Here is a 23,798-nt window from a genome sequence, read left to right as displayed (position 1 = left end):
TAGGAAATGTTTGACAAAGAAAATATGACCCGTGACTACGCAACGTAATTTTTATTTTTATTTTTTATCGAGATAACAGTAGTAGAACATGAAGATATTCTAAAAGAGTATAGGATATTCATACATCCCAAATTTGGAGTGTATGGGTGTAAAAATAGAGAGATAGAAAATAAAAAGGAAAAAGGGAAAATAATATGATAAGTGATGTGATGTAATGAAAAAGGACGAAAGAGATAGGGAAAAAAAAAATAGATGGAGAAGGAGATGAAAGAAAAAGTGAATGTATGAGTATATTTATTGATTCTAAAATTATCTAGTAAATGTAGGTAGAGTGACAAAATAGATAGGTTGGTCCGGCCAGGCTAAGCATGAGTCAAGAATTAGATTAGATTAGGTTATATTTTTTTAGTCTTATTTTATAAGTCCAATTAGATTTAGTGACCTTGGAGATTATTAGGCCGATCCAAATATATTTTATTATATTTCGGCTATTTTTTTAGTCCAGCTTGGTTTTATACGATCGGCCTGATTCATTTTATTAGTTTATTCTTTTAATAAAAAGTATTTTTTAATAAAATAATTATTTTTTGCTTGTTTGCGTGTTAGTTGAAACTTTTTTTTAAAAAAAAAAATCTGTTTTTTATGTAAAAATAAAATAAAATCATCTGCTTTTGGGAAAATCACATTTTTAAGAATCAGTTTTCTTAGAATTATTTATTTTAATTTAAACAAACAACTCATTTTCATACTTATAGGTCTCATGGAAATAAATTTTATTGCGTAAAAGTGTTAGATATTTTATGGACATAAAAATATAGTATAGTGGGAGATATTTTTATTACATAATTATATATTAAAAGATAGAAAGAAATTGAGATTAATTTAATCATTCAAGTGGGGACAAAAAAGATGGAGAAATTAAGAGGGCCAGTTATGAGAGCTCAAAAATGGTATATGTAAGATAAGAGTGTAGATAATGTCCCCACGTACTCAATCAATGAAACCCTAGCTTGAAGTTTTCAGTCTGAGCCAGAGACATGGAAATTCCAGAATCTCTTAGATTCAATGGACACGTGGTGGCCATGCCATTCCCAAGTCGAGGACACGTGAACTGCATGATGAACCTCTGCAAACTACTCGCGGCAGCATCTTCATCTTCTCCCTTCATCATCACCATTCTTGTCACCGAAGAGTGGCTCGGCTTCATCGGCTCCGAGCCGAAGCCGAGCAACGTTCGCTTCGCCACCATCCCCAACGTTATCCCTTTCCAATCTTAGATAGCCTCCGATATCCCCGCTTTCTTCAAAGCCGTCGTCACCAACATGGAACCTCCCTTCGACCACCTCCTCCGCCGCCTTCACCCTCCCGTCACCGCCCTCGTCGCCGACGTCGAGCTTCACTTCCCTGTCGCCGTCGCCCGCCGCAGTAATATTCCGGTCGCGCTGCTTTGGACCATGTCGGCTTCCTTTTACCTCACGTTGCATCAACTAGGAAGCTTGGTTCGTAACCACTCTTTGAAGGTTGATGTTTTAGGTAGGGTTTCTAAGGTCACTGCAAAATGTAATTGTGAATTAGTTAAGATGATTTTGTTAAATTAGCTATCTTATGGGAAAACTAATTAATTTTTCAAACTCTTAAGCATTAAGCAATTGACAAATTTTCGTTTCAACTTCAGATTTTAAAGTGATTAAGAAATCACTGTTTTTATTCATTCTTTAGGTACATTATAAACTTCAGAATTTGGATTCGACCTTATATCACAAGTCAAATTAAAGGGATCTCCAACACAGTTTACTCAAGTCTAGAACTACACATCTCTAGCGCAATGTTTGCAGAACTGAACTGAACATTTGCGAGTGATATCTAATATCTTTAGTGACCCAAGAGATACAACAATCACTAATATCAATCTTAGATTTTGTGTTTGAGCCTACTTCAACCCTAAAAATTAACTCACGGAACGAGGATTGTTCTAAACTTATATACACTATTTTAGTCATATTATCAATCAATGTAAAATTTCCAACAATAGGTTATATGATTCTTTTTAATTTTCTAAATTATATGAAATTTGGTTATAAAAATTATAAATCGGTGAATATTTAAAATAAAGTTTTCAAAGGTAGTCGAAGTGAAGCAGATAATTATAGTGAATTATTATTTTTTTATAAATATAGTTTTTATTTGTTGGTGTTTGAATTTGTGGCTTTCAATGGTGTAGATGATTATGAAGAGCATATACCAGGAATTTCTGCAGCACAATTAGCTGATCTTCGAACGGTGCTTCGTGAAAATGACTTGAGGTTTTTGCAGCTTGAGTTGGAATGCATTTCAGTAGTGCCAAAAGCAGATTGTCTTATAGTTAATACTGTTCAAGAGTTGGAAGCTGAAGTAATTGATTCTTTGAGAGCCATGTTCCACTTTCCAATTTGTCCCATTGCCTTTCCTTACTTCAAACACGAAACATGTCATTTTGTGACCAACGACAGTGATTACAACGTTGACTACTTAAATTGGCTAGATCATCAGCCATCCATGTCTGTATTGTACATTTCTCTCGGTAGTTTCCTTTCTGTGTCATGTGCCCAAATGAATTAAATTGTTTCAGCTTTGAACACGAGTGGTGTTTGTTACTTGTGGGTGGTTCGTGGAGAAGTTTCATGGTTAAAAGAGAAATGTGGGGATAGGGGTTTAGTGGTGCCTTGGTGCGACCAATTGAAGGTTTTGTCACATCCTTCTGTAGGTGGGTTTTGGAGCCACTGTGGGTGGAATTCAACTCTAGAAGCTGTTTTTGGTGGTATTCCAATGCTGACATTCCCTCTTTTCTTAGACCAAGTTCCAAATAGTAGGCAAATTTTGGAAGAGTGGAAGAATGGGTGGGAGCTTAAAAGATCAGATTTGGGAAGTGCAGAATTGATAACAAAAGATGAAATAGTGCAAGTGATTAGAGAGTTTATGGATCTTGGAAAGCGAAAAGAAATTCGAGACAGGGCACTAGAATTTAAGGGCATTTGTGACCGAGCAGTTGCAGAAGGTGGATCCTCCAATGTGAACCTTGATGCATTTATAAAAGATGTTTTGTGTGTTCAAGGTCATTGAGAGGCAGGGGATATGTGATGGACAAAATAGGCAAATAAAAGATGTGATATGTGTGATGTACATTTTACTTGGTTGAGCTTAAAATAGGCAGATAAAACTAGAAAGGAGAAAAATTGGAAACAAAATTATCTTGCTCTTATTTGATTTTTGGTTCATGTGAGGGTGAAGGATAAAGATAATGAAATTCATCTGTACTTCACCATTGGTACTTTGATCCATACATATAAATTATGGAACTATTCCCTTAACTGTGACAGGATCTTAGGCATATCAGCTTTTGAGCTTACACCAGCTGCAACCTGAGGTTGGTGAGCCTGGAATAGATTGTCCCATTTTGAAGATGCAATCAGCAAGAGTAACAATCAGGAGTTATAAGGTTGGTTTCGTGGGGTTTAAGAGTTGAAGGGAGAGGGGGAGATATCGTGAGATTGAATCCCCCATTACCATTCTAACTAACTAATAATTAACATTTTATTTAGCATCTTTTGTTTTGCCCTTCTAATTGCAAAACATTTTAATCACTTGATATTTGTACCGAAAGCAGCAAATAAAAATATGCTTAGTTGTACTGATAGAACACTAACCTATAAAGACTTCCCAGGAAGCCAACTAGCCAAGTATATTTCTATGAATAATTCTAAATCCTTCGGAATTTAAAATAAGGGAACCCTCTTTAAAGGAAATATAGATCTGCAGAACTGTACTGAAGAAAGGGGTCGATACGGCTATCAAGAAGTAAAGTTATAGATAATGCTGAAAAGGAGAATGAGATACAGGTGAGCACGTGTAATAATAAAAAAGAAGCAGCAAATATTAAAACCACTGCTAATTTATATACATGCCTATGGAGATGAAGTTACGCAGACGTTACCAATATAACAATAGATTAGAATTTATTGAGTAACAATAGATTTTAACCAAATTGACTGAATGCATGAGGCCATCTTTTATCATTTTTCAATTAATTCACACAAAAGAAATGCATTAAATTATACAGTTGAATAAGTTATTTTTTAACACTTTATTGAACAAATTAAAATCGCCTAATGGATATCCAAAGTGTAAGATTTTGGGAATGCTTTCTGTGATTGGTCCCACGGAATAGAAAGAAAACTATTTAACAACCTAAAATTTACTGGATCCCACAATATCCTCTGTTGAGCTGCTAATTTTTTACTTGTGAGAGGAACACTCCCCATAGAAGATGCTCTTAAGCAAAAATATCGAACACTATGACATCCTTCGAATGTAATACAATCTGTCAAACATAAATTGGACTCGTAAGATTTCATGTGCATCTAGAAAAATAAATACATCGAATAGCTCCAAAACAACATAGTTGATGTTTGGATTAAAGTTTATTGACAAAATTTTAATTTGACAATAACCAAACATGTCAGAAATTGAATTAACTCCAAAAGTACTTCCAGCACCTAAAAATATTTTTTGAACGGTTAACCAAACATGTTTATAATGTTAGAATGTAGCTGCAAGCAACACCCCACAAACCTATCTACTACAGCCCATAGACCAGTTTATAAATTTTTGCATAATCCATCTTATTTAATTTAAATCTATTCATTAACTACAAAAATGCATTTTATTACTTATTATGTTTCATTTCACTTCATTTTATCTTAAACAATTGGAATAATGGAAGCTTGTATCATTTCGTTTTACTTTATCGCATCTCTTCCTATAAATTCAAACAGGAGTACTGCTAGCATGCTTAATAACACTTCTTTTTGTGTACATAATACTCTCTTCTATTAATTGAAATTCATATAATACTCAGATATTTAGTAAAATCTACGTGAGTTTCACCGAATACAAAAATGTGTGGGGGAAGAAAGTGTATTTTACTGGCATTTCTCATCCAGATATAACCTAAGCAAAACAAAAATATCTGTAAGCAAAGCAACCCACGCTATTTCGGGTGGGGCAGAGAACCAAAAGAGAGAGTGGCAGAGAATTGTTGCTTAGCAGCACATAGTATCTACATTATTCCTCTAAATTACAAGTATGACAGTCCCAATGTGTTGGACCTTCACCTCATAGCTGCTGATCAAGATATGCATCTCTGGGAGATTTGGGTGACATGGGAGATCCAACGGTAGTTCCAATATACCCGATTACATTTCCAGAAACATTCTTCAACCAGAAGGTGCTTCGTGTTAACCAACCACCCTGTTCTGGTTCTTGCATTTCTTGGTTGCTTTTCCTTTCTTCCTCCAACAATATATCAAGCCACCTCTTGGCCATAAAAGTCTTTATGGCTTCAAGCCCTTGATTTACAATCTCCATTGGTGGCAATTCAAGAGGATTTTGCTCCAAGTTGAGCTTGATTAAATTATCAAGGCGACCAAATGTGTCTGGAAGAGCATGAATCTGATTATTGCTGAGATCCAATTCCCTGAGGTTAGCCAAATCACCAAATGTCTCAGGAAGTTCTTTGAGGTCACTGAAGTTGCTGCTCAGGTTGAGAACTTCAAGATTAGTCAGTCTCCCAATTGCAATTGGAAGCCCATGTAGCTCATTAAAGTGAGCATCCAAATAGTGCAAGGACTTCAACTCACAGATAGATGAGGGAAAAGATCGAATCTTGTTCAAATGAATCATGAGTTTCTGCAAGTTCGGTAATTCATATCCAATGTTTGTTGGCAAATATGAGAGATTGTTAAAGCTTACATCCAACTCCACCAATGACCTGATCATTCAACATAATAGGAGATCAACCGTTTATAATTAAAGCATTTATAGTTTGAACAAATTCCTAAATGACTTGAGTATGTTTTCCTGTCATGGTTTTAAAAATGAGATGATATTTGCACAAACAGAACATAGAATTCTTAGTGAGATTCTTGACAGTGTTTAAACACTTTACCTATGTGAAAGTCACAAACAAAATGACAAAATCGGACATAACCTTGATATAAGACAAACTTCCCAAATTTGAAAAAAAAAGCTATTGCTCGTGCATGCATAAAAACTGCTCCCATTTTTCATTGCGCTAGTAGTCTACAAGTATGGCTTACAAAATACTCAAGCAGTTCTCCACTAAAGTTAACAATTTATTCTTAAAACACATGGATGCTAATGTCCAAAAGGGATCCCAAATCACAAGGCATGGTAAATGTAATTACAAGGAACTGCTCTTAAGAATTTCTCACTTACCTGCACTGACAGATGGAATCAGGAAGCGCAGTCAGCTTGTTTCCAGAGACATTGAGCAATTTCAACTTTTGTAACAACCCAATTGAATCTGGCAATGATTCCAAAAGATTTGAAGACAGATTAAGCTCCTCAAGGTTTTGCAATCCAGCTATTGAATCAGGAATTGCCTATAGTGATGCACGCAATATATTACTATACATATAAATCAATAAAAAAAATGCTAAATCATCGAAACAGACCAGTACGTGCAACATGATTTTAAACACCAATGGAGCACCAAGAAGCATACACACACATTCAAAATGAAAGCCGCCATCATCTATAATTGATTTTGATTCTCAATCTCTGTCACAGATTTTGTGTGCAGTGAGCTTCTACAAGATTGATTTCAAATGAAATTAATTTTAATTACTTAAAATCTCGTTAACTAAAATTTTAATGTGATTCTGGACAGCATAACATCAAACCACAGATGCATAGAATTGATTTTGCAAAATTGCTTTTTGAAGTGAAATGATCTATAAGTGTCTACTCAAAAAGCAAGTCAGTACTAAAACCAAGTATAATTTTTTTATGCAACTTAAAACTTACCTAAAATTGCTTCCACTTAAAATCAATATAGGATCCAAAATTGATTCTTCAATGTTGGACCAAACATGAAAATATTTACCTAGAATCATGTTGGCTAGTGTTTCACCGTGATTTTGAATGATATAATGCATGTTTGGATACGTGTCTAAACTAAGAGCATGTTTGGTAACGTGTCGTACACTTCGGATGTTGATCTGCGGAATCAACAAATGCCTTGCTTCTTCACCTTCTTCCAATTTTTGAAGTGAAAACGAAGGCAAACGCGAATCCAAAACGCAAACAAACACGCACTGGAGAAATCACGTAATTCTCTTAAAAAAAACGCAGAAGCTATTGGCTTCCTATTTGACATGGAAATTCACGTCTCCACCACGGAAGCAAAAATGCTATCAATGTGAAGGGAAAAAAAACGCACTCCTTGAATATCAGAGGACATGAGCCATGTCATGTACTCATGAATCGGCTTATAGGGAAAAAAACGACTAATTGATTGATTACATTCTTAGACAGAAAGGAAATATACGGTGAGATGGATGGTAAAGGGAGAAGAAAAGAGGAGAAAGGTCGCGCGGGTTGAATGTATTCTTCCGAAAAAACACTAACAAACTAATGATTAACATTTGGCTATAGAAAAAAATCTTCTACAATTACGGAAAATAAGTAGCAAAAAAAAAGGTGGAGGTTACCGAGAGTTGATTGGTTGAAAGATCAAAAACGAGCAAGCCAGAAATGCGACCAAAAGCCTCAGGCAAGAGCTTCAACTGGCGTCCAGAAAGATCAATTCTTTCCATTCCTTTGCCGTAAGCCTCCTGCAGAATCCCCACAACCTCTTCGTTGACTTCCTCGCCATAAGCCAGGTCGGCATCGCCGCCGCCGCCGTCTTCTTTGGACTCGTACATCTTCACCAACCGCTTCTCCGCGTCCTTCAGAAGCTTCTCGTAAGCCTCGTGCATCTCGTCCAGCTGCAGCACCGATCTCCACACCCGCCTCTCCGTCTCGGCCCGCTCCCTGCACTCCCTCTCCCTCTCGGCCTGCTGGGCCCGCCACCCCTGGATCTCGATCTCCGCGGGCCGGGCCTGCAGCACGATCTCTTCCAGTTCTCGGGAGAGCTGGGCCTCGACGTCGGCCAACTTTGCCCGGGCATTGTCGACCTCCTCGTGCGTGGGTCGCTCCCCGATGAGGGTGAGGACCGAGCGGGCCTGCGTCACCTGTGCCACGGCCCGGCCCATAGAGGCCACCAGCTCCGGGTCCGCCAGGTGCGGCATTTGGCCCACAATCTCCGGTGGCTGTTCGATGTCGAATTGGTCGGAATCGGAGGGTGCCGGGGCGGCGGGTCTGGGAGTGAGGGAAGGGAGGCGCGACATGATGTAGGAGAGGAGAGGGAAGGTTCCGGGGTTGGGATCCATGGCGGTGTGAATTGGATGACAGAGAAAGCGAGGGTTGGGGTTTGTGAAATTGGGATAATATCGAATCAATTCAATGAAGCGTTGAGAATATCGCGTTTGGCTTTAGTTACAAGAAAGAGTTATATTGGACAGTGTGGAAGTAAGTAAAAGTGGAGAGTGCATCTATGACTTTAATAGACTAGTTCTGTGAGTCATAAGGGGTGGTCACAACTCACTGTAACCCATGTTTGGGTTACAAGTCAGAAGTGCTTTTGAAGATTTTTAGTAAGTACATGTAATTTTGTATTCCTTCATTAATTTGACTTTTTTTTCTTCAAAAAGTATTACTGCTAGAAAGATTGCAAATATCTAACTTATATGCTTAAAGAAATATTAATATTTTTAATGACTGATATTTATTTTAATGCACACTAAATACATTATTAAATTCTCTTTTTAATCATTTAAATATAAATTTACTATTACTATGCAAATTATCAATGATTGGCTTCTGAAGTAATTCTAATTAAATTGTGGGGAAAAAAATCATATTTTAAGTTTATATTCTTTAGACTGAAGCAAAAGATAGGAAGAGGAGTGAAAAAAAATAACAAATATAATAAGTACTGTGGCGAAAAAAGATAAAGACGGTTTAAAAAACATTTGAGAAATAAATAAAAAAATTAATAATCATCTTTTTTTGACAGGAAGAATAAATAATAATCTTAAAAAATTTTAGGACACAATTAATACATATACAACAATTAAAATGCATGACAAAGTTGAAATACACGTGATGAGAATTCTAGGAAAATATTTGATGGATGGAATATTACATCTACATATAACATATTTACACTTTCATTACCTGTTTGCGTCCATGGGTAGATGATTATTGGCTTAACGTTAATTTTGATTTATTTTATTTTGATACATTAAATTTTAAAAATCTCACTTTAATATTTTATGTTCTGAGAATATATTTTTTTTCAATTTTTCATTATTTGAAATGTCAGTCTTTTATTAATATTTAAATTTTAAAATAATAACTATTAAAAATGTCTTTATTTCATTTTAAAAATTATTTATTAACATTATTGAAAAAACGCAACAACATTCATCTTCATGTCTTTGATGAGGTTAGCAAGCTTGGCCTTCTCCCCTCACTGAGGCATATTTCGTTGAATGAATCTTAAGAGAGTGAGTGGCCTTTGGATTTGAAATGAGTTTCTTTGATTTCATTGGGTTGATGATGGGGTCACTCTTTTTGTTCCTTCCTCTGCTCCTTTGACATGGCTTAACTAAATTTTTCAATTTACAAGAAAGGGTTAATAAAAATTCAGTTATACAACAAGATTGTTCTACAGAAAACTCATTTTTCTGAACAATTTCAGAAAGCTAATTGGTCTACAGAAAACTCATTTTTCTTTTGCATAATACAATTTATTCTATCTGGCCTAACATAATACTTATCCGTGAGAGTTCTGAGACATTAACAAAATCTCTTTCTGAACCAGTTCAAATATTTCCTTCAATCGGAGGTTAAACTTGGCTGTTATGTTCCTGTTGATCCTCTGCTGAAACTTAGAGCTCTTGAGCCACATAATACCAATGTAAGCATCACACTTGCATGCACAGTCACCAAGAGAGGATTTCTCAATTTCATACCTAAAATGAATCTGCAGACAGAGAATATCAGAATCAGATTCTCTTCAGTGCAACAAGATGAACTAAATTAACTTGCCACAAAAAAGTTTGAGTTTCCACTTTAGCTTACATGGAAGTGATCAGCAAATGGGACACTGTGAAGAGCCATAACTTCAATCACAGTCCAACCTCCAGTGTTTGTATTTGGAAATTTTTGTTGTGTGCATGTGACTTCACCACCAAAAACTGACACATGTCGATTGAATTGGTAAGAAACATGCCTCTCGAAGAAATCAGGCTTTACTTGTTCCCATGATGTTGTTTCATAGTTCATACATCCTGTTCTCTGCATAATTTTATGCTCCAGGTTTCCTCCATCAAATATTCCCATCACTGATTTCATCTGATAAAGAGTAACATTACACATTAAAGCTAGACAAACTTAATAGTTAATACTACGCATAAAAAGTCTTCAAGAGGCTAATTCTATCTTCAGTTATATTGTGGTACCAGTAGTTGATTGCTCACCTTAATTGGAAGTTCTGCAGAGAAAATTCTGGACATTTTTTCTTCATCCTCTAAGATAGATGCAGAGTCTTCCAGAATTACAAAGCTTTCTTGATCTTCATGCTCTTCTGAAATTTGTTCTTTCTGATAGGGGTTCAGTATTCTTGTCCTCCACAAGGCCTTTATTGTTCTTTTATGGAAACAAAATATGATGTCAGCTGAATGTGAAAAATGGCATCAATTTATAAGATTAGGAATATAAGTATGCCTGATTCATACCTGGAGGCAGCACTAAATGAAACAAATGATTGAAAATGAAATCTAAGTCTCCCTTCTTCATCTTGAGTCTTTGCACCATGCCTTGCATCAAGACCCCGACCTCTTCGCAGAATTATGACCAATGTAGGGCTTCCTAATGTTGCCAATGATGGAGGAAGCACTTGTATCTCTTCAATATCTTCCCAAAGGAAGAAAAACTTGGTTTTATGTCCAAACAAATTGGCATGAAACCCCAGAATCCTTGCTGAAAGAAACAACCGACCCTACAACAGGAAGGCATTCTTTATTTAAATTATGCAGTCTATCACTTAAACATCACCAGGTAAATTATTATATAGTAATTCAACATCTCATATTATAGTCAACCAATATTATCAAAAAATGTGTTTAAATATGTCAGGTTGTCAATCACATGTAGTACCTGTAAAGGCATTTTTCTCTTGAGGTAACAAGTGAAATCTTTGATGAGAAATTCTTCCGGAGGCAAAGCAAACAATTTCTGGAATGTAGAATTCCTTTGAGGTGATCTAAGATTCAACTGCCATTCATATACAATAAATAGTTCTAAATGTTCTATGACACAAACAGGGAAAAAAGTTGGTCGAGCTGCATAATAACAAAGCATATACATGGGGCAAGGAGAAAGGAGCAAGTCAGATTCATAATGCTTACTTTTTTGCCTACTTCCTTTTCCATCTTCTCCAAATATTCCTTGATTGTTTCAACTCCATTATTGTTATCCAAGAAAATTCTCAAGTGCAACTTTGACTGAGAAGATTGGGCAAGCTTTCCTTCAAGCATGACCCACATATCTGCCAACTCAGTTGATGTGTGTTTTAGAAAATTGATCTCAGCATGTCCAAGTGAAACATCCTGGTCGAATGGACCATCAAAATCAAAAACTTCCACATGTAAAACTGATGGTGGTTCTTCCATAGCATCAAACTCTAATATCTCTGCATATTAATATAAATACCAATAGAAAATACTTGTAAAGATATATTGACAATTTCATATCAAAGCAAAGTTATTGCAGATAAGATAACAATTAACAAGTTAGAAGACCAAACCATTCCATAGAGGATCGGGCATTTGAAGCTTGACAGAGCTTGACCTTGTTTGTCCATTACAGGTGAAAACTACATAGGGATCTGACAATCCTTCGGACTCCAAGGAGGCCAGGTCAACCCCCTCAATTAAAGCCACAGTAAGAACCCATCCATCACCATTGGCTTTGAGGCCATGGTCAGTTCCTATTAGAGGAAAATGAAGTAAAATGTGATACCTCAGATGAAGTCACTTGACAGTGATAACAAGCATAACAGTGTTTTCAAATTATATGCTTACTTACCCATTTGAAATCTAGCTTGCACAAAGTGAGACACCATATTATAAACACGCTGCAACTGGATGATTAAAATTCCACTTGTAATGAGCTCCCCAAAACTATCTGGCAATTCAAGCCCACTAAATTCCAAGCCCTGAGGTAGACTTGGACCACACCTTAAAATATGCACCAACACATACAAAAACATGAAAATGGTGGAAGCCACAGTGAAATTCCAAAAGTATGTAATTGTCTGCCACCAATTCCACTGGTCTTCAGTTTGCAAAGTTGCCAACAAATGTTCCTTGTCTGGTAAATCTGCTTTATCTAGCACCTTAAAATTCAGCGCAAGTTGGTCCGAGAACTGGACCAAACTCTCCTTCAATCCCTGTCTTGCCCCACCTTCTATCATGCCTTTCATCATTGTGCTTTGGAGGAAGACAATTCCCCAAGACACAACTAGATGGGAGGATTCCTCTCCTGAAGATGCCTCCCCTGGCATTATCTTGTAAAGCAATTCAATCCTAAATGAATTTCCATATGGGACCTCTGGTGTGCTTACACTAACAAGTATAGCAAATTCCTTTCTGCTCACTCTAATGTAGGTTTGCTCCTCAATTGCATTAACTGCCTTAATCAATTTCGTAGCCGCTTTTGTATAGGTAACAACTCGTGTTAAACACGACATGTCTCCATTTTTCCATGTCCAAGGTCCCTCTTGCACATTTGTTGTTCCCTGCAGTTCAACCATATCTTTACTAAACTGTGAATTGGGTGCAAAAAGAAACACATTAAGGTCATTCGGAGAGACTAAATAAATCTGATCTACTAGAACACCGCCAGGCAAATTTTCAGGCATTTCTGGTTTGTCATCTCCTGATTCCATTAGTGCAATGGCTTCTTCAAAGCTACAAGGAGATGAATTTTCCTGTACACTATCTTCATAATCAGATAATGAAGTAGATAGTTCTGAAGAATCACCAGATTTTGAGTTTTCTTCTTTCTTTTTGAAAATCCTATGCAGACCATTAGCAATAGCCTTCAACAATTGTTTGCCTGCACCCATTTTATCACAAGGTACCTGACACGCAACGTGCAGACCTTCCAAGTCTCTTGAGTTGTCAACCGCAATAGTTGAATTTGAAGAATGCTTATGATTGATAAAAGAAGAACGACCTTTACCATGAAGAGAAACGGTAAGGAGAATTTTCCCTGATCATACAAGACATTAAGCTAAAAATCAGTTCCATATATTGGACAACAGTTCCAAAATTACAAAACAAATAAAAGAGTGGTTTAACCTGTGACAAACAAAACTGTGTATATATAAGGTAAACAAGTAGAAATGATTAGAACAAAAAATGCAACATTAGCTTAAGATTGTCCTGTGGACTCATTTTATAATCACTTTTCCAATTGAATTCCTTAGAAACTAGCAGCAACTAGCAAGTGTTACCCTGCAGATACATAAATTCTAGATATGCTATGAAAAGTAGGAACCGTAACCTTGAATGTTAAAATGTACTCTATAATGCTATCTACTAGTTAACCACTATAGTGAAGTTTCTGCCTGATGCAACTATGTTAACAGAGAAAGCAATTGGAAGAGTCCGAGTGTTAATCTTGTTATTGATTAAAATTTGTTTGAAACTATAAAATCATGAGTGAAATTCATTGAATAAAATGTGAAATCTACAAAATTATGTAATTTCTAATAAATTTCAGTCATTATCAAGAAGTATTTTAAAGAGTGCGTTGTGGCATTCTTCAAGGAATTAATACAAATCAAACATTTTAGCCACAAAAAATGTCAAATAGTTGTCAGAAACCTAGTGGAGGAAAGATCACATAATATCTAGGGTTCCTCTCGTACATAGATGAAACATACATGATATAACTAACTTATGCACTTCACAATTTTCATTTTTTTCATAATAATTTACTTTCAGTACGCATATAAAGTTGAGAAGCTGCACAACATCATCGTATACAGCGTGACCAACCAAAAGATGCAACCCAGAAACATAATTAATGAAACTGAAAGGAAGGTCACAGAACAGTGTTAGTGTATGTATGCAAGTAATTAATTAACATAGTGATGAGGGAAACAAACCACAATATTCATTGAAAAACTTCCCACTCTTGGGGCTTTCAAGAGAGAACCACGTGGGCAAAAACGTTTGCTTATCCTCAAAAGCAACCGAACCTACCGGAATCCGTACCTCACCCACAAACTCCACAGAACCATTGGTCACTCTGCACTCATTAATATTATCATGATTAACAACAGAGACAACAAGCATGTCTTCAGCACCATGCACATTGAAACCAAACTCCTTGTTCCAAACGGGGTTGCTTGTGTTCCTCAATATCCTTGTCCTGCACTTGAACTTTCCCAGCCTAAGCTTCACGTAAGTATCCTTCACGGGAAGGTCCTTGGCTTCCAATACACACACGTAAAGTCTCAACATAGCTTGTAATAAAACTAGCTCTTTACAACTCTTAACGCTATTAATGCATAAGAAAAATGTTTGATAAATCCCCAATGAGTTATCAAATACTTAGAGAGTAAAAAAAAAAGAAAATTATAGACATAATAAGATTTATAATGAGAAAAAAAAATATTGATAAAATGTTTAAAATAAAAGATGATTTGTGTATATCACACAATGCAAGGAAAAGAATGGTTTCCAAGTTTTCATTCTTTTTTTCTTTTTGTTTTGTTTTATTCGGTGGAATGAAGAGGCGGAAGTCACGTGTTATACGAATACGTGGACATTGGAGGGAAATGACACGAGGTATGCTTGCAAATGGAAACTCGTTAGTTATTAGTCATTGCTTATCGAAGATGGTTTCCTCAGAAAGCATGTCAGATTTGGTTGTTGTTATTACGAGGTCGAAGTTTCCTTAAAATTTTGTTGTCATGTGGTTTTGGATCTTACTTTTCTGTTATTATTTTTCTATTTATGTGTTGTTTATTCAAAGTGACTGAACATAACGGTTGTATTAATATTTAAACGTAAATTTATCTCATAAAATTTATGAAAACAGTATTATTTTAAAAGGACAACATAAGAATAGTTTTCTGAATAATAGAAAAACCAAGTCATTGGTTCTGTACGTCTGTGTTTTGTGGTAGCGGTGCCAAAACGGTTTTGTAGCGGGTAATATAGGATAAGCATTGCCGTGGGATTCTAATCACTTTCCTTAATTATTGAAGTATACGATGTTGGATGAGGAACACATTATTGAAGAATGAGGGTTGCGAACGTTTTCTCATTTGAGGACTCGTCACTCGTCCCTTGAGCACAAATGAACCTCTTATAATTCAAATTTAATAAGATTATAAAGTGACTCTTGGCAATAAGATAGAATCATAGAAAGAGAGTTTGCCTTAAATTATTTATTGCGTGTTTGGTTTGATGGTACGTAAAAAATTATCATGAGTGCGAAATTATGGTAAGATCATTTTTTGTTATCAGTAGAAATTAAAGATAGGCAGTCGAAAGTTTACACTAAGTTACGCACTACTTAATCAACTTAGATAGATAAAATCAACTTAAAAGTGCTTATTTGTTGCTTTAAGAAATCTAGTTAAGTACAGATGACCATGTATCGAAACTTACCCTTATTTCTTATTCCTTTCGGGGCATACTTTTACATTTTAAGAAATTTTAGGAGCCGCATAGCTTTTAAAAAATAATTTTTACATTTTTAATTGTAAAAATATCATCTTTTTTTTTTGTTTTAAACCATATATAGTTTTCTATATAATTGTTCAAAATAAAAATAAATAAATATAGTTTTTTCTCAAATCAAATAACTTTTTTCTTACTTTAATTATCATTTTAAAACATCAATATAAAATATATATAATTTTTTATTCATATCTTTAACAAGTAATTGGTATGTGACTAAATATTAGGTTTAAATATGTTTGTAATTCCTTAAATATGAGATACAATTGTTTTAATCCCTTAATTTTAAAATTGTTTTATTCAGTGTCTAGGAATTGATAATTATTATTTTTAATCCTCGCTCGCATATCTCATTAACATAACCAAACTCGCATATCTCATTAACACAACCAAACAGGAAATATGAAATATATAATTTGTAACAGTTTTTAATCGTAATAACTTGCAAAAAGATTTTTTATAAAAAAACTAAACCCCAATATAGCTTCCAAGCAATTAAAAAAACTCTAAATTTAAACCTACACAGAAATCAAAACCCAACCCACTTACCATCTTTTGAAGAAACTACTCTAAAATAAATTAATCAGGATTAGTAGGTTAGTAGGCCATTGCTATTTTTTTTTTCCTCAAAAACCCATCAAAACACCATATAGAGGCAACATTCAAACACAAAAAAAAATTGCAAATAAAAGCCTAATATGTTCCGATAAAAACAACCCAAAAACACACAATTTGAGATCTTTTCTTTTTTCAACAAATAAACAAACAAAAAAATTAGCAACAAACCTCTGTACATACTAGCATCTCATCCTTTGATTTGGAGTCCGAACTTGAGACACCGCCAGATCGTCCAAGATTTCTCATCCCTAAAATCGAACCACCTTACGATGCCACTCTAACCATTGCAGATCTTGTGGTTCCTACTCACATCTGCATGGGGCAGCGATGAACACAAGATCCTCCTGGTGTTGGTGTCGTGTGGGGGCTTCTATGTCTAGTGATAAAAAAAAATTGTTATCAGTGACTTCACTTAGGTTTGTATTGTGATAAAAAAAAATGATATTATTTTTCCTAATTTTTGCTAGATTTGAAAATCTCTCATTTTACCGTTCTTTCTTTATTGCAAATGTTGATTGCAAATCTCATAACATTGAATATGGGTTCAAGTAAGAGGTGGCAAAGATGATCCAAATGCATGGGACTTTGATTGGGGTTTTGCAGAGTGAATATGATTCTTGTATTTTTTTTTTTTTACAATTTATAATGGTTTTTAACCTCTAAAAATTATACTTATTAAAAATTAAATTTTAAAGATCAAAAGTTGTCACAAATTACATATCATATATTTGCCGCCTCCACCAAAGGGAGTATCTGCATTAGGCTTTGGCTTAGTTTTAAAATATTGATAATTTTAAATGTGCAAAAGTTAAATTAGATACTAATATAACAAACTTAACAATGTTAAAGCTAATTATTTATTCATAGATAAATAAAGACTTAATTATACAATTGATTTCTTAAGTATAAATTGAGGTTGATGCATATGCAGTGATACACTGACTGTGCAAAATAGTTTTATAGTATCATCTAATCACACAAAACTCTTTGAATTACTTTAAGATAATTATTTTAAAAATCAACAAACTTATCATACACGATAAATTGTGATTGGATGATCGTATAAAAAATTTTACACTGTCAGTGCATAATTTTTTTCTCCTATAATTTAAAGTTTAATTAGGTCTCTTACCTATTAAAAAGTTCAATCAAATCTTTTAAATATTTAAAACACAATAATCATGCTCTTTTCGTCAATTTGGTGACATTGACTTACAAAGTTGATCATCACCCTCTTCCTTTTCTTTCTCTAATCCTTCCTCACTCAAAACTCATGGTCAACGGTAAGCCATCATCGTGTCACCACCAACCTCCATGATCGTAGCCCAAACAAGCATTCTTGTGCCGTCTACATCCACCATTAACTTCCACAAACCTAGATCCAACCATGCCACCAACCTCCACCAACACGAGCAACCATAATCACTCTTCTCACAACCACAAACTCCTCACTCACTCACCATTGTTTAATGTTCTAATTGTGTTGATTTGAGGGTGGTTAAGGTTTTCGATTGTGATATTTTGGGGGTTAAGATTCTAATATAGTAAAGATGGAAGACTAGAAAAAGTTTATATTGTTTAAAAATGATAATAAATAAAATGACGATTATAAATTATCATTTTTTATTTTCATTTTATTTAACATCTTGTCAAATAAACATCATGTGAACAACATATATAAGAGTCACATCATTACCAAAACATCACATCAATATCAATATTTGACTTTAAATGATCAATTAATGAAAATATCAAAATTAATTATTCTAAAAAATAAGAAATTAATTATCTTAATTTAAACTAGAAAACCAAAATCATAAATTTAAAATTATAAAAAGATTAAAATTACAATTTAACATATTCTTAATTTAAACCACCATAATATACATAGCATCAGTTATAGTTAGACGGAAAGAACATAATTATTGTGTTTTAAATAATTAAAAGATTTGATTGAATTTTTCATGTTTGAGAGACTCATTAAACATAAAATAATCAATTATATAACTAAGCCAAAAATAAACTATTCTGGATTAAACAGGAGAGCAACCAAAGCTATACGTTGGAGTGGAGGTGAGGGGAGTGTTTGTGTCCGAGGGAACAATAAAGGGCAAACAAACAACAAAACAAAGGAAAGAAAAGATGTTACAGTTCCCGGCGTATATGACGCAGTACCCATTGTCCACGATGACCATTCCGACGTCGTTTCTGCTACCCGCTCAGTGGCCCCAGCCCCAAAACGAAGAACTCCTTCTCGCCATGGAAGAGTCCGATTTCGAAGAAAAGGTGCTTTCCTCTACGCTCCACCCTTCATTTTCTGTTATTGTTAGCTTTGTTCATTGCATTCTGACGCACAATAATTCATTCAAAACGTTGTCGTTTAGGTCGCACTCTGTCTATTATAGCTATAATAGCTTATTTGATTTGGCAGCTTGAATTAAACTAAACCTTGTTCCTTTTCCACCCATTTTTGCACACTCTTATTTGTCTAGGTTTGTAATGTATCAAATGATTGGGAATTTGGGATGAACAGAGGCATATAGGGATTCGGTGATATGGTACTTATGAAGCATGATGATCAAACATTTCAATTTTGCCTTCCATTAATTTGTCAGACAATTTGAAGATAATGAACCATGATATGGAAACATTAGAGTGTGAATGACTGAATGGTCATAACTGGGAGTTCACAAATGAGAATCTATGAATAATGAATATACTACAAGCTAAACGCACATATCTGAAATCTGTGACAAAATTCTGTTTTTTTTACCCTCTAGAGAGGTAGTAGGTGGAATATTTTTTTTTCTTTTAGGTGCACATATTTATGTTGTTAGCATCTTTCTCTTAAAATTTCATATCTTTTGGGAGAATCAAAGTTCGGTCATCATACAAGGATAAAATCTACCAACAAAGTTTGGTTGAGAGATAGTTGTATCCCTTAGGCTTGTTGACCTGACCACAGTTTGATTCTTATTAGAAAAGTTTTGTGGAGAGAGACAAAGTCTACTTTAATGATCTCTCTGTCTTATTGGAATTAATCTCAAACTTCAGGTTAGGAGATATCCTTGGTGTATGCTAACTACTAAGTGCATGCTTGGAACAGATTTCGCAATGTGAATTGTCATTCTCTCTCTACATTCATTTGAAGCAATAACAAGTAGCTTCTGAATCATTGAGGCCTGTGGACATGATTTTCGTAATGGATGTGGTGTGAAAACTCTATTCCAAACATGCTGTAAATATACACATTACACACACAAAACAAACAAAATCTCCTCAAATGAAAGCTGCCAGTTTGCCACATTGGCATCTAGCTGTGTTTGCTTGAACTTATCTGCATTGCTCTGATGATTTTGAACTAGTAGTCATTCACATATACTTAATAGTTCATAGTATTAAGAAAATGCTTGGATTATCCATGACATAAGGTAGTGTTCAGTTAAGAGGATAATAGGCTACAAGTTGCAACTCAGTGCTCTTTAAATCTCTCTTTTCATATTGTTCCTTGCCTCATACTCATCCCTGTCAATGTTGGCACGAATCATTGCAGTGCAACGAGATCAGGAAGATGAACAGCAACCTAATTGTGATAGGAAAAACCACTAACGAAAATGATAAGGAAGACTTTGACAATGAGGCAGATGACGATGATGCTGACAATGCAGAGGAATCTGAGGGCGAAGAATTTGAGCAAGAAACTGGTTGAGATAGCTGCACATCAGCAAGAACCTGTTAGTATGTTTTTGGACTGCTAGGCCAAATCTATGTATTGAGTTTTTCTTCTATTAATCTTTTGGACCTAGTATTGAGTATTGACTTGTCATTCATATCAAACTTTGTATTATTTCTGCTCTTTTATTATGCTTAATTAAATATTTATAACCTTTAAGTGGCATAGCCAATACTTAAACAATAGCATGAGTTAAATTCAGATGAGATAGGGGCATAGAGCAGGAACATAAAAACTTAAATGTCTGCCCCTTCACCATTTCTGAGCTTTTACTTCATTTTTGGCATATGTAAATGAAAGAGTGAGCAGTTAAAACTTCAACTGGTTGAAGAGTTAAAACAAAGACAAGAAAAATACTGGTCACTTTGCCTTTTCTCTAGAGGAAAAGTGACTTAAGTAGCAGTGCCTCCTATTTGCGCTGATGATCCCTTCCTTGCCTTGTTAAATTTTTCCTTGTCAGCTCCTATGAAGCACGCCAGCCCCTTGCCGTGTTTGGTGTCCGACACGCGTCCGTGTCAGTGTCTGACACTGACACGACACCCGTACTACGTTCTATATTTTGGACATTACAGGTGTTCACGTGTTTGTATCCGTGTCGTGTCCGGTGTTCGTGTCGGTGCTTCATAGGTCAGCTCCCACTTGATCCTGTTTTATATCCCTCTTAATTTCATGAGCGACGTCATGTATGTAAATAATTTGTCATCGTTGCTTATTGTTTCCAAATCACTCAACGGCAAAACCAAGATTGGGCCAGACTATGAGAGCCGCTTGGTTACAGAACCAGGATACCCCTTCTAACAGGGTTATCTCCAACCCGACAAATGCCTAGCTAGCCACAGTTAGCTTGGGTGCATCTTGTATTGTACTTTTGGGGACATGGCTTAGCTGCAAGTTGCATCCCCACGATTCCACATGTAGCTACTTATCTCTCATGCTAGCAAGTTGTGTTTTGAGAGTATCTCAAAAGGTTTTTGAGCCAAATTACATGATTTCACTTATTTTCAAGAGTGTGTGTATATATATATATATATATATATATATATATATATATATATATTATAATATTTAACATATTGTGTGTCTTATTTAAAAGTAATCATGTTTACACATTTTAATGAAAAAATAATTTACAAAAAGAGAAAAAAAATATTTACTATACTTTCGGTGAAGCATAATTAAGGTGCATGTACTCTTATATAGATGAATTTGATCCTTAAACTTTATAAAAAAAAATATAAAATTAGACCATGTATTAGATTTGGTCCTTAATTGATTATTTATGAAAATAAAATTACCTAAAATATGGACTAATTTTACATTTTTTAAAGCTTAAAGATCAAATTCATTGATATGAAAATCCATGGATCTTGATCATATATAAGACAAAGTATTAGGACTAACAATATGTTTTTTTTTCTTTAAAAATAATTTTAAACCACTTTTAATCCTTCTATAAATAAATTTTAAAAAAAAGTCCCCAAAAAATTTATAACTTAAATATGTTTTTATTCTCTAGAATAAATTTTAATTTCAGTCCAGATAAAACTTTTTTCTTTTCAACCTTCTAAAATGTGGAATAATTATTTTTTGTCACGGTAAAATGAGTGAGTTTTTATTTTAATATTTATAAAATATTTTTTTTTATTCCAAACATTCATTTTAAAGTAGATAAATAACATTTATTATGGGAATCTAAAAAATATCTATAGATATCATATGCTAACATGATATAACATGCACTAGTAAGTATCCTCAAGAATAATTAACGAGTGTCAAGTAATAATAAATACCAAAATCAATTTTTTTCAACTTTATAAATAATAAAAACCAAAAAAAATTATAAAAACTAAAATCAAAACTTATTCTAAAAAAACAAAAATTATATTTAGTCAATTTTTTTTAAAATGGTTTTTTTTTTCTCAAAACTTGTTCAAATATTATCGCTTAGAGTTTGAATAGATCTTATCTAAGCTAGGGCAAATGAGCTTTGATGAGCTTTGAGTTCATCTAAACTTTGGATTTTAGTTTCATTTATATAATAATTTTCTTATACTCTTTATTGCGTTAATAGTTTATATATATATATATATATATATATATAAAATTTTGTGGTAAAATCAAATGAAGTTCAAACTGTTTAGTTTAATCAGTTGAGAAGAATATATAAATTGTTGTAAATCTTTGATACTTAACTTTAATTAGATAGTTGTGTATATTTTTTTTATGTATCCACTTATCATCAGTATGAGTGATATTGAGCACAATTTTCTTTTCTTTTCCTTTCTTCTTTTGATGTAAGGGAGGGTCAAGCTCTTACATTAATAATGAACCGGGACTAGAAACCCCAACAATGTCCCACCACAAAAAGGATTTACAAGGAGTAAGGGGATGAGTAAACAAATGTAAACCTATAGGTAACAAATGCGAAAAATTAACTAAAGTATTTGTCGCAAAATTAGCTTCTCTATGAGTTTGAGACATATTAATTATCCATTGTCTTTTGGATCAACTCTCTCACTGTCAAAATTAAGTATCAGATAAACAACCACCTTAGAATCACTTTTCACTCAAACAGTATGACCCTTATCCCTGGTTAGTTGCAGGTCCGAGATTATTCCCTACAATAGAGCAACACCCCAGGTTTCTTGCAAATCCATGAACCCAACGCCCTAGGCTATCACGGATTAAACCTCCACATCCAGCTTTGTCATTATTGTGATCGTTGAGCTTCACCCAAGAATCTGGGGAAAGTTCAAGCAATATTTCAAACTTGATATCTATTAGGGAGATGACATGTTGGTACTCAACTAAATTTATTAAATAAGATTTGTATTCGAATCTTCTAAATTGAGAAGAAATGTTTCACTAAAAAGTGATTGGTTAAATCAGTTAAATATTTCAGTGAAAATCATGGGCAAAACTATTGGGTTAAAAACATATCTTTGATGTTCAAATTTAACTCCATGTAATATTATCACGTTTTTAGTTAAATTTCACCTCAACCAAACTTTTATCTGCCCAAATTCAATAGCCACCCTTCATGGATTTTGGGCATTGGCCTTTTCTTTTTCTCCATGTATGTATATTTTCATGTTAAGTTAGGATCTTCTCCTGCATTCCAATGGTGGGGGCAGATTCTTTCTTCAAACTTCCCTGGATTTTTCTATTTATTCCTCGACCGCATCCAATGACCAGATAAAGTTGAGCTGTTGAACCCATCAAAAGGCTACCAGAAATATGCCTCAATGATGTCATTTTCAAGCAACCAACTTGCCGACTTGCTCCACCCAAAGCCATCTTTCGGTTTTGGTCCTCAATATCATTATCGGAGTTTTTAATACCATCCATTGTTTTTTTTTATTCTATTTATTATTGGACCTCTTTTTTAGGATAAGTATTTGAAATTATTATATTTGGTTCAATTTTAAGTTTATGGCATTTCGTTCTCCTCTGCTGGCCTCCTCCACTTTCAATCAATCATATTCATGCCATCTACCTTTCCTAATACATTCAATTTTCTCAATCCAACTATCTTGCAACCCAAATTTCAAGAAGGTTCAAAGGTTTTGTCCTCTTACTCAGTTCCCCGCTATTTACGGTACCATGCATCCATCTCCTTTAATTGACCTGCACATTGAAAAAACTAATACACCACTGGGTCATACAAAAAAAAAAAAAAACTTATACAATACAAATCAACAAGAATATCTCATTAATTTCAAAAAAAATGCCAAGGAAGA

General features: G+C 34.4%; 3 protein-coding genes and 1 pseudogene across 4 annotated transcripts; 2 read left to right on the top strand and 2 right to left on the bottom strand.

Moving 5' to 3' along the window:
- The first annotated feature begins 901 nt into the window (after positions 1-901).
- LOC114409871 lies at positions 902-3,671 on the top strand (annotated as a pseudogene). Its single transcript, XR_003666229.1, has 2 exons — positions 902-1,533; positions 2,222-3,671. The product of XR_003666229.1 is annotated as a UDP-glycosyltransferase 87A1-like (transcript).
- Positions 3,672-4,841: 1,170 nt separating this feature from the next.
- LOC114409869 (plant intracellular Ras-group-related LRR protein 9-like) lies at positions 4,842-8,447 on the bottom strand. Its single transcript, XM_028373510.1, has 3 exons — positions 7,551-8,447; positions 6,274-6,440; positions 4,842-5,806 (listed from the first exon to the last, which is right to left on the bottom strand). Exons 1-3 carry the CDS (start codon positions 8,268-8,270, stop codon positions 5,152-5,154), a joined length of 1,542 nt encoding a protein of 513 aa, XP_028229311.1. The 5' UTR covers positions 8,271-8,447; the 3' UTR covers positions 4,842-5,151.
- A 1,130-nt stretch (positions 8,448-9,577) lies between these two features.
- LOC114409868 (C2 and GRAM domain-containing protein At5g50170-like) lies at positions 9,578-14,609 on the bottom strand. The gene is made up of 9 exons (XM_028373509.1): positions 14,123-14,609; positions 12,034-13,221; positions 11,753-11,935; positions 11,355-11,638; positions 11,104-11,220; positions 10,683-10,945; positions 10,425-10,593; positions 10,027-10,299; positions 9,578-9,928 (listed from the first exon to the last, which is right to left on the bottom strand). Exons 1-9 carry the CDS (start codon positions 14,478-14,480, stop codon positions 9,719-9,721), a joined length of 3,045 nt encoding a protein of 1,014 aa, XP_028229310.1. The 5' UTR covers positions 14,481-14,609; the 3' UTR covers positions 9,578-9,718.
- A 3,736-nt stretch (positions 14,610-18,345) lies between these two features.
- LOC114409867 lies at positions 18,346-20,223 on the top strand. Its single transcript, XM_028373508.1, has 2 exons — positions 18,346-18,611; positions 19,879-20,223. Exons 1-2 carry the CDS (start codon positions 18,468-18,470, stop codon positions 20,032-20,034), a joined length of 300 nt encoding a protein of 99 aa, XP_028229309.1. The 5' UTR covers positions 18,346-18,467; the 3' UTR covers positions 20,035-20,223.
- The last annotated feature ends 3,575 nt before the right edge of the window (positions 20,224-23,798 follow it).

Source organism: Glycine soja, chromosome 4 (genome assembly GCF_004193775.1).
Source record: "Glycine soja cultivar W05 chromosome 4, ASM419377v2, whole genome shotgun sequence".
In the NCBI taxonomy this organism is placed as follows: Eukaryota; Viridiplantae; Streptophyta; class Magnoliopsida; order Fabales; family Fabaceae; genus Glycine; species Glycine soja.
The sequence above is the reverse complement of the archived record's forward strand: the minus strand, read 5'-3'. Positions and strand labels throughout refer to the sequence as shown.

Excerpts from the sequence above, each read along its gene's own strand:
- LOC114409868 (XM_028373509.1), bottom strand. The coding sequence starts at position 14,480 with ATGTTGAGACTTTACGTGTGTGTATTGGAAGCCAAGGACCTTCCCGTG. Across the intron at positions 13,222-14,122 it reads GTTTTTCAATGAATATTGTG|GGAAAATTCTCCTTACCGTT; the intron begins GTTTGTTTCCCT and ends TTGTATGATCAG. Across the intron at positions 10,594-10,682 it reads TCATTTAGTGCTGCCTCCAG|AACAATAAAGGCCTTGTGGA; the intron begins GTATGAATCAGG and ends TTTCCATAAAAG.
- LOC114409869 (XM_028373510.1), bottom strand. The coding sequence starts at position 8,270 with ATGGATCCCAACCCCGGAACCTTCCCTCTCCTCTCCTACATCATGTCG. Across the intron at positions 6,441-7,550 it reads TTTCAACCAATCAACTCTCG|GCAATTCCTGATTCAATAGC; the intron begins GTAACCTCCACC and ends GCATCACTATAG. Across the intron at positions 5,807-6,273 it reads GATTCCATCTGTCAGTGCAG|GTCATTGGTGGAGTTGGATG; the intron begins GTAAGTGAGAAA and ends TTGAATGATCAG.
- LOC114409867 (XM_028373508.1), top strand. The coding sequence starts at position 18,468 with ATGTTACAGTTCCCGGCGTATATGACGCAGTACCCATTGTCCACGATG. Across the intron at positions 18,612-19,878 it reads AGTCCGATTTCGAAGAAAAG|TGCAACGAGATCAGGAAGAT; the intron begins GTGCTTTCCTCT and ends GAATCATTGCAG.